Below are 16,167 nucleotides of genomic sequence, written 5' to 3'. Positions count from 1 at the left end.
TCTTTTTTTTTTTTTTTTTTTTTGAGACGAAGACTCATACTGTCACCAGGCTTGAGTGCAGTGGCGTGATCTTGGCTCACTGCTACCTCCGCCTCCTGGGTTCAAGCGATTCTCCTGCCTCAGCCTCCCGAGTAGCTGGACCTACAGATGCATACCACCAGGCCCAGCAAATGTTTGTATTTTTAGTAGAGACACGGTTTCACCATGTTGGCCAGGCTGGTCTTATACTCCTGACCTCATGATCTGCCCACAGCCTCCCAAAGTGCTGAGACGGTCTCGATCTCTTGACCTTGTGAGGCGCCCACCTCGGCCTCCCAAAGTGTTGGGATTACAGGCGTGAGCCACTGCTCCTGGCCGCTGTTCTCTTTTTTATAAACTTTCCTACTAGGAACATGCATTACTTTATATGTATCATACATATATACACATGATAAAACATGCTATCAGAGCACTCTGTGAAAGTCAGGGGAAAGCTATTATAGTCTCTCACTCTGGTCAACTATGGTGGGTGGCAATCCAAAAATGATTTTTGACAAACACTCAAGCCTCAAACATTCCTTAATACCAAGGGAGAACAGTATGAACAACTAATTCAATATACTGTGCAATGCATTATACAACACAGTGATTTTTAAAAATCACTTGACAAAACTTTTATTGCTACAGTCCCACTGATGCAGCTGCACAGCTGAAGGAAAGTAACTAGACTGACACTCTAGTGACTAGAGCGGGCATCAAACACCAAGGACACTTGTCTACCCTCACTTTCTGAAGCCCTGTCCTGCTGACATGTGAACAGATGGCAGCCCTCAGAGGCTCTCCTAAGGCCTCTGATTTGGTGAAAAGGAATATTCTGTCAGATCAAACCCTTAACAAACAACTGCTAGTACTACCAGAAGAAGAACAACTTAGGATGTGCAACACAGAGAATACCAGGTCCTCAACAGATTCTAAGGCATTATTAGTAAATGTTCCCATACCTGTAACCTCATTCCTTAACAAACTGCTCAAGCCGAGGAAGTTATGGTGCAAAACCAGTAAGAAGAGAGCAACAGCCAGGACCGAGATGATGATGTTTACTGAAATAGATAGGGAAAACCTACGTTATGCCTCTTTATCTTTCACCAGGTATAAAAACAAGTTAACTTGTAGAAAGAGCATACCTTTACGGAATGACATCTTTTTCTTCTGTCATATAAATAGTAGTTATTAACCCTACAAAACAAAACAAGCCCCCAAAGTCAGTCAGTGCATGAGAAGGGCCATCAAAATGCCCTAACACTTTTTTTTTTTTTAATTCAGGAAGAAACAGGAGGCATATATGGTATTCTGCACGAAACTCATTTTGAATTAACAGTTTCCAAGAACCTAATTTCGGATCTGAAATTTCTGTGGTAGTCATTAATAAAAAACTTAAAAATAAGTTGGAGAAATACATAACCTTAGCCTTGTATATTATACATCACAAGATGAAAAGCAAAAAAAATTTAAGAATTAAGTTTCAGCCAGGCACGGTGGCTCATGCCTGTAATCCCAGCACTTTGGGAGGCTGGTGGTGGGGGGTGGGATCACGAGGTCAGGAGTTCAAGACCAGCCTGGTCAAGATGGTGAAACCTTGTCTCTACTAAAAACTGCAAAAAAAAAATTAGCCGGGCACAGTGGCAGGGGCCTGTAATCCCAGCTGCTCAGGAGGCTGAGGCAGGAGAATCACTTGAACCTGGGCAAGAGAGGTTGCAGTGAGCCGAGATCGTGCCATTGCACTCCAGCCTGGGCAACAGAGTGAGACTCCGTCTTTAAAATAAAAAATAACATAACAGAATTAAGTTTCTACTTAAAATTCCTAAAGTAGACATGGATTCAGGTTGTCTATGACCAAGTAACCTGAGGTCTTAGCCTCATCCGTAAAAACATGCCTGTTCAGAGTTGTATCCCATTCACCTTTAACATGAGTGTCCTCAGAGAAAAGAATATTATCCAAATTCACTTGACAAACCCACAGCAGAGAAAAAGTTACAAAAATTCACAAAATCCAATCGATATCAAAAGTTTGGAGTGCATTTCTAGCCATCGTAACTAGCAAAAACAAAAAAAAAGTTTATTTTAGTTTATTTTTTTAAACGGAGTCTCATTCTGTCCCCCAGGCTGGAGTGCAGTGGCACGATCTCAGCTCACTGCAACCTCTGCCTCCCGCATTCAAGTGAGTCTCCTGCCTCAGCCTTCCCAATAGCTGGGATTACAGGCATGCCCCACCACGCCCAGCTAATTTTTGTATTTTTAGTAGAGATGGGGTTTCACCATGTTGGCCAGACTGGTCTCGAACTCCTGACCTCGTGATCTGCCCACCTCAAGCCTCCCAAAGTGCTAAGATTACAGGCGTGAGCAACTGCGCCCCGCCAAAAAAACATTTAAGGTGCTATTCCCAAAAACCATCTCTGTTAGCTAGCTATTCATCTCTTAAGAAGGTGGTGTTTAATTGTCACACTGTCCTGGTTGGTCCTCCTCAGCTCATCTGACCTTGACCTTTTCAAAACAATTCAGTGGAAACAAGATAGTAGGTGGAACTAAATTTATTTAAAAAATAAATTCCTTCAACAAGCTCTGGGTAAAATGTTTCCTTATAGACATTTTACAACCAAGATATCGTGAACCTACCTTATACCCTTACTTCATTTTCACCCATAGTAGTACCGAACACTTACATAAGGCTATTAATTTTACAAACCACTTTCAAACATAGCATATTGCAAAGCAAGTTAGTTCATTTGTTTTTTTAGGCTCTCACCATGTTGCCCAGGCTGGCCTCTAACTCCTAGGCTCAAGCAAGCCTCCTGCCTCAGCCTCCCAAGTAGCAGGGACTACAGACAAAGTAAGTTTGAATTAACTTCATCCTAGGTAAATTGTGTGCATACCAGGCACTTAATTTCTAAAGCCTTTGTAAAGAAGAGAAATATATTGAAAAGCTGTTGAAAAAATTGGGGGCTGGGCACTGTGGCTCATGCCTATAATCCCAAAATGAAAACAACAAGGCCAAGGTGGGCTGATCACCTGGGCTCAGGAGTTCAAGACCAGCCTGGGCAACATTGTGAAAGCCCATCTCTAGAAAAATACAAAAATTAGCCAGGCATGGTGACATGCACCTGTAGTCCCAAGTATTTGGGAGGCTAAGGCAGGAGGATCACCTGAGCCAGGGAGGTCAAGACTACAGTAAGCCATATTCATGCCATTGCACTCCAGCCTGGGTGACAAAGCGATACCTTGTCTCAAAAAAATAAAAAATAAAAAACAATAAAAACTGGGGTCAGGCACTGTGGCTGATACCTATAATCCCAACTACTCAGGTGGTGGGGGCGGGACACTGCCTGAGCCCAGGAGTTCGACACCAGCCTGAGCAACACAGTATGACCACTCCCCCCGACCCCATATCTAAAAAAAATATCTTTTTAAAACTGCAATCACAGGCCAGATTACAAATTAGGGGGGAAATACACATCTTTCTTTCCTTCCTTTTTTTTTTTTTGAGACGGAGTCTCGTTCTGTCACCCAGGCTGCAGTGCAGTGGCGCCATCTGGGCTCACCGCAACCTCTGCCTCTCAGATTGAAGTGATTCTCGTGCCTCAACCTCCCAGGTAGCAGGGACTACAGGTGTGTGCCACCACGCCCAGCTAATTTTAATAGAGATAGGGTTTCACCATGTTGGCCAGGCTGGTCTCGAACTCCTGACCTCAGGTGATCCACCTGCCTCGGCCTTCCAAAGTGCTGGGATTACAGGCCTGAGCCACCAGGCCCAGCTCACATGCGTCTTTCCAAAGCAGTATATATGAAGTACAATGTATTGGTGAACTTCCTCTTACATATATCAGGGCGCCATGGCTCACGTTTGTAATCTCAGCACTTTGGGAGGCCGAGGCGGGTGGATCATGAGGTCAGGAGTTCGAGACCAGCCTGTCCAACATGGTGAAACCCTATCTCTACTAAAAATATAAAAAATTAGCCAGGCGTGCTGGCAGGTGCCTGTAACCCCAGCTATTCGGGAGGGTGAGGCAAGAGAATCCCTTGAACTTGGAAGGCGGAGGTTGCAGTGAGTCGAGATTGTGCCACTGCACTCCAGCCTGGGCAAAAGAGTAAGACTCTGTCTCAAAAAAAAAAAAAAGAATATACATTGGTATATACCCTAAGTCGTATGTCTCTATCACATTATGGGCTGACCTTATCTACAGAAGCTGGGAGAGGGGAGCTGTTCGGACAAAGCCCCAACATCTGCCTGCGATGAGGCAACTTCCACCACCACTGAGAAAACAATCTTGCACTCAAATAAATCCCAGTTAATTAATGATACAAGAGATAATGTTTTTAGTTTCTTGACTTCCAGTTAACAGCTATGGGATCGAGAGGCATACGTGCGACAACCAGTTGGCTGGAAACAAGAAAAACACAATTCTATCAAGTATCTGACATACTTAAGTAGAGTGGCAAGGCAGAAACCAGTTGCTCCTAAAACTTCCACAGTTACCTACATGCAAAACGCCAGTTATCATGGAGTATGTCTAATCCATATTGTCTTTCCTGGGGCTATTTCTGGTAAGAGAGCTTTCCTGATCTGGTTAGAAGGAATTCTCAAAACAAAATTGCACATAGACCCTGGATCTGTAACTACATTTTCGTTAGAGTATACAATTGTGTACAATTTGATTAGCAACACAGTTGATCCTCAGTATCAGTCGGGGATTGGCTCCAGGACTCCCCATGTATACAAAAATTCACAGGTGGTCAAGTCCCTTATGTAAAACGGCATATTAGAATCAGCCCTCTGTATCTGTAATTTCAATCCGTGGTTGGTTGAATCCAAGAATACAAAACCATGGATACAAAAAAATAAAAAGACCACACTGGCTAGGCGTGGTGGCTCATGCCTATAATCCCAGCACTTTGGAAGGCCGAGGTGGGTGGATCACTTGAGGTCAGGCGTTAGAGACGAGTCTGGCCAACACAGTGAAACCCCATCTCTACTAAAAACACAAAATTTAGCCGGGCTTGGTGGTGCATGCCTGTAATCTCAGCTACTCAGGAGGCTGAGGCAGGGCAATCACTTGAATCCAGGAGGCAGAGGTTGCAGTGAGCCACGATCGCACCACTGCACTCCAGCCTGGGTGACAGAGCGAGCCTTCATCTCAAGAAAAAAAAAAAAAAAAAGACTACACAAAGATGTATCTATTTATACACACATCAGAAAGTCTGTTCAATCACACCAAGAAATACAGAGCATGGGAAGGAAACAGGAATGAACTCTTGCCCATCCCTCTTTCTGCCTTCTACACGTCCTGACTCCTTCCAAGGTCAGAAAAGTGTCAAAGGTGTCTGCATTTTACTGTTTGGTCTCTGCCACGTGCAAGGATGAAAGGGCACTGAGGATATACATACACTTTCTCCTACCCTTTCATCTGGCTGGCTCCCACTTGGCTTTCAGAAGTCAAGGTAGCCTCCTCCAAACTCCACGTTGAGCTGCACCTCCCCTGAGCTCCCACATCTGAGCCTCCCTCTCCCAGGCCTAATCCAGCTGTCACGTATTTCTGGCGTGATGTGGCTGTCTCCCTTGACACGCTCTGGGCTCTTCCAAGGCAACAGCCTGGTCTTGGTAACAACCGTGTCCTCGGTCCGCTGTCTGGCACAAACAAGGTGCCGTGAATATTTGCTGGTTGCATGAATGAGGACAGCAGTCCCACCCTGTCCCGGGAGTGCCTAGAATCTCACTATCTGTGGCTAACCCTGAGTACATAACCTGGGGGCCGGAGAGCCAGCCGGGACCCAGAAGCCCGGGTTCCTCAGAACGGTTTCTCTCCAAAACGTGGACATCCCACCTGGCTCAAGGTAACAGAGGAGGGTCTACGATTTAGAGATACACCAGCCTTGAAAGAGAGGCTGAGTGAACCTTTGGCTGGCCTCTATCGGGAGGGCCCAGCCTGCGTCTGTGAGGGTCAGTAAAGTCGGCCAGAATGTGAGAGGGCCGAGTTCGGGAGCCCCCAGATGAGGGACTCTCCACGCAGATGAGAGGGACAACCGAGGACCGGGGTCCCCTCTCCAAGGGAATTCTCTCTCTTGTGGATGCCGCCTAGGGTAGCCCCCCTAAATTCCAAGGGTCGGTAGGGCCCCCCTTACACTTTGAAGTGATCGGAAAGTGATGTGACGCTCCGGGGATCCCGCCAGGCTCAGAGATACCCCTGGTTAGGGCTCCGACAAGTCGTTCCCTTCAAAGGCTCGCCGCGGCCGCCCTTACTGCAGGCGATGGAGGAGATGGGGATGCAGCCCTGGCCCGCCCTGCCAGCTCAGCGCCCGCGCCGCAGGCCCCGGGGCCTAGCCCGTTGTCTGGCTGCCCGCGTCCCCTGCACGCTGGGCCGAGCCCACTTGCCCTCTAGCTCCGTGGCAGCCGCGCAGCCCCACAACTCCCAGCCAACCCGCAGCGGTAACCGCTAGAGCGTCGCGCCAAGCAGGCGCAGCGGGGCAGCCCTACCGCCGGGGTCCTCGCAGAGAAAATACCGTCGCCATGGAGACGCGGCGCGCGCTGGCGGCCATTGGGCCGCGCAGGCACTGTCAAGGACAGTTTTCGGGACGGGGCCCGCGGCTCCAAGCACCCAACAGCACTGACGGTGAACCCTTCACGGCCGCGCGATGCCTCGACGCGGCGGCCGCCGCCGCCACCACCTCAGCTGCCCTCGCGGGCAGCACGCCGCGGCAAAAGCGCACGTCGCCTAGCAATGGCGCGGGGCGGGGACATGGGCTGTATCGGCCCGTCGGAGACTTCCGCTTCCGGGGCCGCGGCCATCGCTCTCCCGGGCGTAGAAGGCCCGCCTGGCAACGCGCAGCGTGAGACCTTGGCCCTCACGGTCCATAAGTCTCGGTCGCCCTCGCCTCGCAGCCCGCCACCCGCGGTCGGCTGCCCGCCTCCTCAGCCAGCCATGCTGGAGCATCTGAGCTCGCTGCCCACGCAGATGGTGAGGGCGCAGCCCCGGGGACCTCCGCACGCAGCTCCTGTGCCTGGCAGCTTCGAAGCCCATGTCGGAGCACCGACCCAGTGCTGCGCTGTTCCGGGCCCTGATGGTTACCCTCCACCCTCTTTACCGAATTGCCTCCTGGGTCCCCTTCTCTTCTACTCCGCGAGAATGTGTCCATTCTCCGTGAGGGTGTTTCAGTTCCTCCCGGGAAGCCCAGAATTTAATTTCTTGCCCAGGTCCTTAGGTGAGCGGGAGACCCTGATATTGGGGTTACCCTGTGCCAAAGTTGTGAGGTCAGGGCAGAAATTGTTATCTCCTCGGCGGTGGATCCAATTCTTTTTTTCCTCTGCTTCACCCCAGGATTACAAGGGCCAGAAGCTAGCTGAACAGATGTTTCAGGGAATTATTCTTTTTTCTGCAGTAAGTATTGGTTTTACGTTTAATCTCCGCCCCCGCCTCTCTCCCAACCCTCAGTTTGAGTGTGTTTAATATACTTCATTTGTCTCTAGATAGTTGGATTTATCTACGGATACGTGGCTGAACAGTTCGGGTGGACTGTCTATATAGTTATGGCCGGATTTGGTTTTTCATGTTTGGTAAGAAATTTGTGGGTGTTAGTGGCAACTTGGGTTTTGTGAGTCGGGTTGGTTTGGTTAGACCTACTCAGTAGTGAGACCCAAAGCCAGTATTTCCCTCATCCTTCCAGACAGCGTTTCCCTTTGCTATCATTGGAAAAGTAGAATGCCAAAATAGTGTCAGATGGTGTGAACTATATAAAAGGACATAGCTTATTTCCTTTGGCAGCTACTCTAGGTAATAATCTTAAAGTCAAAGCCAGCAGGAGTTTTTCATGGTGCTCACATTGCCCCCTCACCTGTTATTTATTTATTTATTTTAAATTTTTTGAGACGGAGTTTCACTCTGTTGCCCAGGCTGCAGTGCACTGGGGCGATCTTGGCTCACTGCACCTTCTGCCTCCCGGGTTTAATGATTCTCCTGCCTCAGCCTCCAGAGTAGCTGGGACTACAGGCTCACATCACCACACCCAGCTAATTTTTGTATTTTCAGTAGAGACAGGGTTTCACTGTGTTGGCCAGGCTGGTCTCAAACAATCCGCCCACCTTGGCCTCCCAAAGTGCTTGGATTACAGGCGAGAGCCACCACGCCTGGCCCCTCACCTTTTAGGTCTTAAAGCCATTTGTGTAGGCAGTACGCCTGTTCCCATCATCTTACAGTGTTTTGCATGGATGATGGCACAGAGCCTTTATAGGAATATGGATTTTTTTGTTTTTTGTTCCCTCAGCATGGGAGTCGTTTGGGAACCTGGCATTATACATAATTTTTTAAACTTTTAATAGCTATAATTTATGCATTTCCTCTTTTCTGGCCCAGCTGACACTTCCTCCATGGCCCATTTATCGCCGGCATCCTCTCAAGTGGTTACCTGTTCAAGACTCAAGCACAGATGACAAGAAACCAGGGGAAAGAAAAATTAAGAGGCATGCTAAAAATAACTGAGGTTTTCATGATTCAGCACCTGCTTTTGTTTCCTGTGAGATGAGCTACATTGCTTTCATACCCCAGAAAAGAGCTAAAACCATCTAATGCTCTTATGGCACAGCTGTGTGTAGATTTAGTTCTCTTTATACTTCATTTCTAGCTCAGTTGGGTTTTGATTTATATAAGTAGTTTAGACCTTCTCTTCATAATCTGGCTGTGCAATGGGGAACAGAACACACAAGTATGCAGTTTCTTTCAGGTGTAAATAATGAAGAATAAATGCCTCATAAATGATAGTACAATGTAACTATCAAAGTTTTGTAATTCATTATGAGTTGTTAAACCATTTTAATATTTGCAATTAAACCTCATAGTGCAAGTTCTTTGTCTAAAGGATCTTTTGTTCATTGTTCTGCAAGGAAGATAATTAGTAAAAGCCTAAGTTAGAAGTTCATGGTTCTGGCCAGGTGCAGTGGCTGTCACCTATAATCCCAGCACTTTGGGAGGCTAAGGCAGGAGGATGACTTGAGCCCAGGAGTTTGAGACATTTCATGGTATATAATTAATAGTTGTTACTCGAACATTAGTTCCATGAGAATAGGGACCTTGTTTTGCTCACTGCTGTCTGCCCAGTACATAGAAGAGTACACGATGCATTGTAAGCACGTAAGATTTATTGAATGAGAACTGCATTGTACAATATGGTGCCACTAGACACATGTCTATTTAATCAAAATTAAAATATAAAACTCTTATCAAAAACTAGCCATGATTCAAAGGCTCAATAGCTATGTGACTAGTGGCAACCATATAAAACATTTCCATCACAAAGTTCCATTTAGCAGATCTTACATAGACCCTTGAATAAAATTTAATAGACAAAGTGATTTTGTATTTAACGTCACCGTTACTGAATGCCTATAAGGCCATTCCAATAATGGATCATGTACTAAACAACAGGAAAAAAAAACTGCAAGAAGTAAAGGTTTTGCAGGTGATATTCAGTAACACTGCAGTATAGCCAGAGCAAGGACATAATAACTTCCTTTGCTTTATAAGTCTATGGAAATCAAAACTTCTAAAAGAGAAAACAAAAATCAGAATTATTGACACTTTAGGCCAGGCATGGTGCCTCACGCCTGTAATCCCAGCTCTTTGGTAGGCCAAGGCAGGCAGATCACCTGAGGTCAGGAGTTCAAGACCAGCCTAGCCAACATGGTGAAACTCCATCTCTACTAAAAATAAAAAAAAATTAGCCAGGCGTGGTGGCATGTTCCTGTAATCCCAGCTACTCGGGAGGCTGAGGGAGGGGAACTTGAACCCAGGAGGCAGAGGCTGCAGTGAGCCAAGATCACACCACTGTACTCCAGCCTGGGCAACAATGAGACTCTGTGTCAAAAAAAAAAATGATTATATTGGGAAGAAAATGTATAGTCTTAAATATGAGTTTTTAAATTAATTTAGGAAGATGAATTAAGCACTCAAGTAAAAAAGAACGATAAAAGTGGGAAGAAAACAGGATCAATGTTTAAGCAAAATAAAAATATACAACATGGGAATAAAGTATGGGGGAGGTCAGGTGTGGTTCATGCCTATAATCCCAGCACTTTTGGAGGCCGAGGCAGGAGGACTGCTTGAATGCAGTTTGAGACCAGCCTGGGCAACACAGGCTTCCTCTCCACAAAAAATTTTAAAAATTAGCCAGGTGTGGTGGTGCATGCCTGTGGTCCTAGCTACTTAAGGGGCTGAGGTGGGAGGATCACTGAAGCCCAGGAGGTCAAGGCTGCAGTGAGCTATGATCACCTCACTGCACTCCAGGCTGGGTGACAGAGCAAGACCCTGTCTCAAAAAAAAAAAAAAAGGTGAGATTCCTTTAATTCTAATAAAATACCTGCTTTATACCAATACATTAGAAAAATTAAGTAAAATTGATGACTGTCCAGAAAGATGTGGATTTCCAAAACATGCAAGGAAAGGAATAGCTCAAGGATACCAAGTTTGCCAAAGATTTGTTCCCAACTGGGCACTGGGACTTGATGGTTTTGCAAGGTGAGTTCTAGCAAACCCTTCAAAGTGAAAATAAGAGTTATCAGAAACCAGGCTGTGAGCACTGTAAAAGGGCAGGAAGTACTGTTTTATTCACCACTATATCCCCAGCTCCTGGCAGAGAACCTGGCACACAGTAAACTCTAAAAATTTGTTAAGTGTGCCAGGCGCGGTGGCTCACGCCTGTAATCCCAGCATTTGGGAGGCCGAGGCGGGTGGATCACAAGGTCAGGAGATCGAGACCATCCTGGCTGACACAGTGAAACCCTGTCTCTACTAAAAAAACACAAAAAAATTAGCCAGGCATGGTGGTGGGCAACTGTAGTCCCAGCTACTCAAGAGGCTGAGGTAGGAGAATGGAGTGAACCTAGGAGGCAGAGCTTACAGTGATCCGAGATTGCAGCACTGCACTTCAGCCTGAGTGACAGAGCAAGACAGGTCTCAAAAAAAAAAAAAAAAAAAAAAAAAAATTCGTTAAGTGGCTGTAAAGGGAACATTTCATTAGAGTATTTCTGTGTGTGTGTATAATTTTCAAAGATATATTTTTAGTTATAGAAACTGAAAACAGGGCTGGGCACAGTGGCTCATGCCTATAATCCCGGCACTTTGGGAGGCTGAAGTGAGTGGATTGCTTGAGCCCAGGAGTTCGAGACCAGCCTGGGCAATATGGTGAAACCCTGTCTCTACAAAAAATACACCCGTGGTCCCAGCTACTAGGAAAGGTGAGGCGGGAGTATCACTTGAGCCCTGGAAGTAGAGGTGGCAGTGAGCTGAGATCATGCCACTGCACTCCAGCCTGACTGAATGAAATGCTGTCTCAAAAAAAACCACCTGAAAACATTTCTGGAGCAATTATTTATTTTTAGAGTCCCTCGAATACAGAAGTGAAAATGTACTATTCAAGACTTGTATTTAACTTTATAAAATTTCTTTCCCAGATGGGTATTACCTCTTCTTAAACATTTAACTAATAAAATATGTGATAACATAATCATACATTTAAAACATGGAACGACAACTAATATCTTAAAGTACATGAAGACAAACTTCAGGAGACAAACATTAAATATATCCAAAAACTAAATGGACCTAGACTGCTTACAAATTGCTTAAACCGAAATGAAATTTGTGTTTAAGAAATGTTTTCACTGATGGAAAATAAATCTAACAAGACCATTATGTAAAACATACTAATTTACAAAGGCAATGTATCTCAGTTTTAATTTGTATATACCCTAGATGAGGTTTATATTAAATGAGAATAAAATATTAAAAGTCCATCAATGTGTAGAAAAGAAATTCAGCTGCTCAAGTACTAGATAGAACTTCATATTCTTTAAGTCTATTTCTAGAACTGTGAATTGACTTTTTTAAATTTTATAATTTATGGCCAGGCACGGTGGCTCACGCCTGTAATCCCAGCACTTTGGGAGGCCAAGGCGGGCGGATCACAAGGTCAGGAGATGGAGACCATCCTGGCTAACATGGTGAAACCCCATCTCTACTAAAAATACAAAAAAGTTAGCCAGGCGTGGTGGCGGGCGCCTGTAGTCCCAGCTACTTGGGAGGCTGAGGCAGGAGAATGGCGTGAACCTGGGAGGCAGAGTGTGCAGTAAGCCGAGATTGCACCACTGCACTCCAGCCTGGGTGACAGAGTGAGACTCCGTCTCAAAAAAAAAAAAAAAAAAAAAATTCCAATCCAAAAAATTTCAATCCAAAAATTTTCGAAGCCCTGCTATTTAAGCATAATCAGTACTTAAAAAAATAAAATTCTAGCAATATAAACTTGGTGGATTAAAGGCTCAGTACAACAGTAATCAAACAAACAACAGATTTGTCCTCATAATATGAAAGCCCCAAAGTTTTTTTCTTTTGTGATCCTGCTTCATATTATTCTGCTGTCCAATTTCTTTTCTGTAGGAAAACCCCAAAGAGATATAAAAAAGAGATATAAAACAGTGGTGAATGGCTTCCAAATGACTGTTTGCCCTTGTTTTTTAAGCCAAAATCTCTAAAATAGGTCTTTAATTCCGGCAGCAGATTAGGACAAACACTCAAAAATTCATGTTTTCTTCAAAAAATTTCAACTGGCGAGCTTTCACGCTGTAAGTTTTATACTTTTCACCCATGTGCTCCCGCAAATGTACCTATTTGAGAAACAAAAAGAAAATCAGTATGTAGTAGGAAAAAATATTTCTGTAATCTTAGAGGAAGGGCTCTTCTAAGCATGATATCAAAGGTGGAAACCATACAGGAAAATACTAATAGTTCAGTTTGCATAAAAATTTTAAACTTCAAGATATTTTAAAAAGTCATAAGAAATTAAAGAGCAAACAAAAAATAAACTAGGGAAAACATTTGCAACATTCATGCCAAAGGATTAATAGCATTCATATATAAAGAGTTCTTTGAATCAATAAAACCCAACAATATTAGAATAGGTAAAACAAAATCAATCTCATAGATAATTCAGCAAATTCATTTATATATGTATGTAAATGTAAATCCCATATATTTACAAAATAATCACATAAACCACTTAGTGAAATGGGAAAAGTTCCCTTGTCCCCCTTGCAGGGCGTTTGATGGGGGTGTGGCTCGCTTCTTCAGTGCCCCACTGCTCAAACCGCTAGGGGAGCATACAGACAGGCAGAATGTGGGGGCTCCGACCCCACGGTAGTGTCTAGGGGTGAATGTTTACAGCTGAAGCCCCAGTGGGCATGTGTTACAGGGTGCTCTTTTAGTTTAGCCATCTGTAGGCAGCTTGTGTTAGCTCAATTAGACCCTTGCCCTATCGCAAGGACAGAGGGCTTTCTGTATCCCAGGGTTCCTGCCTTGGTGTACCGGAAGAATCAGATCACACATAGGCTTGGAGAATGAGTGCAAGGTTTTATTGAGTGAAAGTAGCTCTCAGCAGATGGGGGAACCAGAAGGGAGACGGTTTTCCCCTGGAGTCCGGCTGCTCGGCGGCCCGGGTTCTCCTCCAGCTGCCCTGGCCAAACTCCACCTCGTTCTGCCAGTCGATGGCCTGCTGGCATGCTGGCATCTGTCACTGTGCTCTTCTGCTGGCATGTTCCCCTTGACGTCCTCTCGATGTCCAGCTGCTTGTGTCTTCTTTTGCCGATGTGTTTCTCTCAACATCCAGCCTCTTATCTGTGTTCCTGTTAGGGTCTCGGGGGTTTTTTATAGGCACAGGATGGAGGAGTGGCAGGCCAGGGTGGTCTTGGGAAATGCAACATTTGGGTACGAAGGCAGCAGTGCTTGTTCTGTAGGTGGAGCCCTAGCCAGAGGCCACACCCTCCCTTACCCAGTACTTCCGTGCCCCCCTTCCATATCATTAACATACATAAAATTCAACCTGACTAGTAATAAAAAAAAAAGTACTATATGACATTCAATGTATGCTTGTGGAAAGAACTGTTCAAAATTAAAATAACACCTAGTATGTTATACTGTGAACCTCCTGATACAATGCACTGAGGGCATATCACTTATGTGGTATTCCTGCCAAAAATGTATAACCTAAATCTATTCATGAGAAAACATCAGAAAAATCCAAACCAAGGGACATTTTATAAAACACATGGCCCAGGCTGTCTCATCCTTATGAGCAGCCTGCCCTGAATCCTCTCTCTCTCTCAGGGTATACTGCCTATTCTGCACTTAACTTTCAAAATATTATTTTTCTTTTGCAATAAATTATTCTATGCTGCAAAAAATAAAAAAAAACATGGCCCCCGCTCCTCAAAAATGTCAACGTCATCCAGATGTAGTAGCTCACGCCTGTAATCCCAGTACTTTCGGAAGCCTAGGCAGGCGGATCACCTGAGGTCAGGAGTTCGAGACCAGCCTGACCAACATGGAGAAACCCCATCTCTACTAAAAATACAAAATTAGCTGGGCGTGGTGGCACATGCCTGTAACCCCAGCTACTCAGGAGGCTGAGGCAGGAGAAATGCTTGAACCCGGGAGGCGGACGTTGCATTGAGCCAAGATGGCACCACTGCACTCCAGCCTGGGCAATAAGAGCAAAACTCCCTCTCAAAAAAAAGAAAAGTCAAAGTCACAAAAAAGTGAGAAAATGTTTCAAATTTAAAAAGACATAACAATTAAATATAAAATGTAATCCTGTTTGGTTCCGCATCCAACATGACACCATAAGGAGCTCTGTAAACCTACCATTTCCCTCAGTGGCCAGGCTCACATCTGTAATTCCAGCACTTTAGAAGGCCAAAGTGGGCTGATCCCTTGAGCTCAGAAGTTCAAGACCAGCCTAGGCAACAGGGTGAAACTTTCTCTACAAAAACTACAAAAAATTAGCCAGGTGTGGTGGTGTGCACCTGTAGTCCTAGGTACTTGGGAGAATGACTTGAGCTAGGGAGGCAGAGACTGCAGTGAGCCGTGATCATGCCACTGCACTCCAGCCAGGGCTATAGAGCAAGGCTTCAACTCCAAAAAACAAAGTCTCTGGAAATGGTGCTAAGAGAAAATGACCTTCAAATTTTTAAATAAAAATTATAGGAGGCCATTGTTTTGGACTAAACTCCTGCACTAGTGATGACAGCCGCGGGCCATCCGGAGCAGCCGCTACCATCACACTGGCAGCAGCAGGGAGATGTGAGCAGTGATGGCAGCAGCAGCTGCAGAAGAGCAGTGGCACCATTGGAACCCTGTACCCCGCGTCCCTGAAGCAGCTGGCCAGACCACGCCCACCTTCCCCATGGTCAGGAGCCGCCCCCAGGCCGGGACCCTCCACCACTCCGGACACCTGCCTCAGCTGTGGGGAAGGTGAGGGGAGGAAGCACAGTCCCCAGAGCCGGCCCCTGGGAGCCCGGCCCAGAACCCACTGCCCTGGAGGTTGCTAAGATGGGGCCAGGCTGTCACCTGCCGGTGGGGGAGCAGCGTGGTCAGGCGCAAAGGGGCAGGCACAGAGGTGCCCCAAGGCAGAGCCAGGCCGGAGAGGCCCCAGCTGCCCCCGCAGACTCAGGGGTGTCTGTTCCCACAGCCTGGCCTCTCCCTATTACCCCCACCCCCAGCTCCAATCTCAGAGCCAGATGACCCCAGGCGTGGTAAAAGCCCAGCCAGGTGTACGCATGTTTGGGGCAGCAATGACACACCAGCCCCCTGCCACTTTGTCCCTCTCCAGACTTTGGGCTACAACAAGCGCAGGATGGGGAGAGTTTAAGCTGAGGGCGAGCGGAGGGCAGCTTGGCACTGGCCTGCATGTGCACCATGGCATGAGCAGCCTGGGCCTGAGCAGGAGGCAGACAGGCTACTGGGCAGAAGGGGGTGGGTCCCCGGTGAGGCCCCACCTTCAGGCCAGGGAGGGCTTGAAGGTTGGGGGCCTTGCTGCTAGTCCCATAGACCAGAGTGGGAACTTGTGGTGCCTTTTCTGGGCCTGCCCATGGACCAATCGGCAGGTACTTACTCCTGTTTAAGCCCCCTCAAACCCCTGGGCTTAGCCAGAGCAGAAGAGACAATGGGATGACTAGCTGCGGAGGAGCTACCCTCTCTGCTGAGAGCTCAGCACTCATCAAGTGGGGCTGAATACTCCACGAGACACCCTGTCTATGGAAAGGAGGTGCCCCCTGCGGACCTCCTCTGAGCTGTTCTTTTTTTTTTTTTTTTTTTTTTT

At 46.3% G+C, this 16,167-nt stretch overlaps 3 protein-coding genes across 6 annotated transcripts in view; 1 reads left to right on the top strand and 2 right to left on the bottom strand.

The window, feature by feature from the left end:
- The window catches only part of GLT8D1 (glycosyltransferase 8 domain containing 1), a 12,077-nt gene extending 5,290 nt beyond the window's left edge, over nucleotides 1-6,787 (bottom strand). Inside the window, exons 1-4 of one of the 4 annotated variants that reach the window (XM_017862433.1) lie at nucleotides 6,154-6,787; nucleotides 5,431-5,659; nucleotides 1,164-1,215; nucleotides 981-1,079 (exon numbers count right to left, since the gene is read on the bottom strand). In XM_017862433.1, coding sequence (XP_017717922.1) covers nucleotides 981-1,079; nucleotides 1,164-1,179 — 115 coding nt within the window. In that variant the 5' untranslated portion in view covers nucleotides 1,180-1,215; nucleotides 5,431-5,659; nucleotides 6,154-6,787. The remainder of the gene's footprint in view (nucleotides 1-980; nucleotides 1,080-1,163; nucleotides 1,216-5,430; nucleotides 5,660-6,153) is intronic. The other 3 variants (XM_017862434.1, XM_017862432.1, XM_017862435.1) reach the window with 3 other exon arrangements.
- Nucleotides 6,547-8,865, top strand: SPCS1 (signal peptidase complex subunit 1). Its single transcript, XM_017862436.1, has 4 exons — nucleotides 6,547-6,986; nucleotides 7,347-7,406; nucleotides 7,496-7,582; nucleotides 8,379-8,865. The coding sequence occupies exons 1-4, from the start codon at nucleotides 6,750-6,752 to the stop codon at nucleotides 8,502-8,504; spliced, it is 510 nt and encodes a 169-aa protein (XP_017717925.1). The 5' UTR covers nucleotides 6,547-6,749; the 3' UTR covers nucleotides 8,505-8,865.
- Nucleotides 8,866-12,402: 3,537 nt separating this feature from the next.
- NEK4 (NIMA related kinase 4) overlaps nucleotides 12,403-16,167 on the bottom strand; it is a 78,367-nt gene continuing 74,602 nt past the window's right edge. The window contains 1 exon segment of the mRNA XM_017862430.1: nucleotides 12,403-12,679. Within this exon segment, the coding sequence (XP_017717919.1) occupies nucleotides 12,587-12,679 (93 nt within the window). The 3' untranslated portion in view covers nucleotides 12,403-12,586.

Source organism: Rhinopithecus bieti, unplaced genomic scaffold (assembly GCF_001698545.2).
Source record: "Rhinopithecus bieti isolate Rb0 unplaced genomic scaffold, ASM169854v2 scaffold_64314, whole genome shotgun sequence".
NCBI classification, from domain to species: domain Eukaryota; kingdom Metazoa; phylum Chordata; class Mammalia; order Primates; family Cercopithecidae; genus Rhinopithecus; species Rhinopithecus bieti.
Note: the sequence above shows the minus strand (reverse complement) of the source record. Positions and strands in the feature narration are given on the sequence as shown.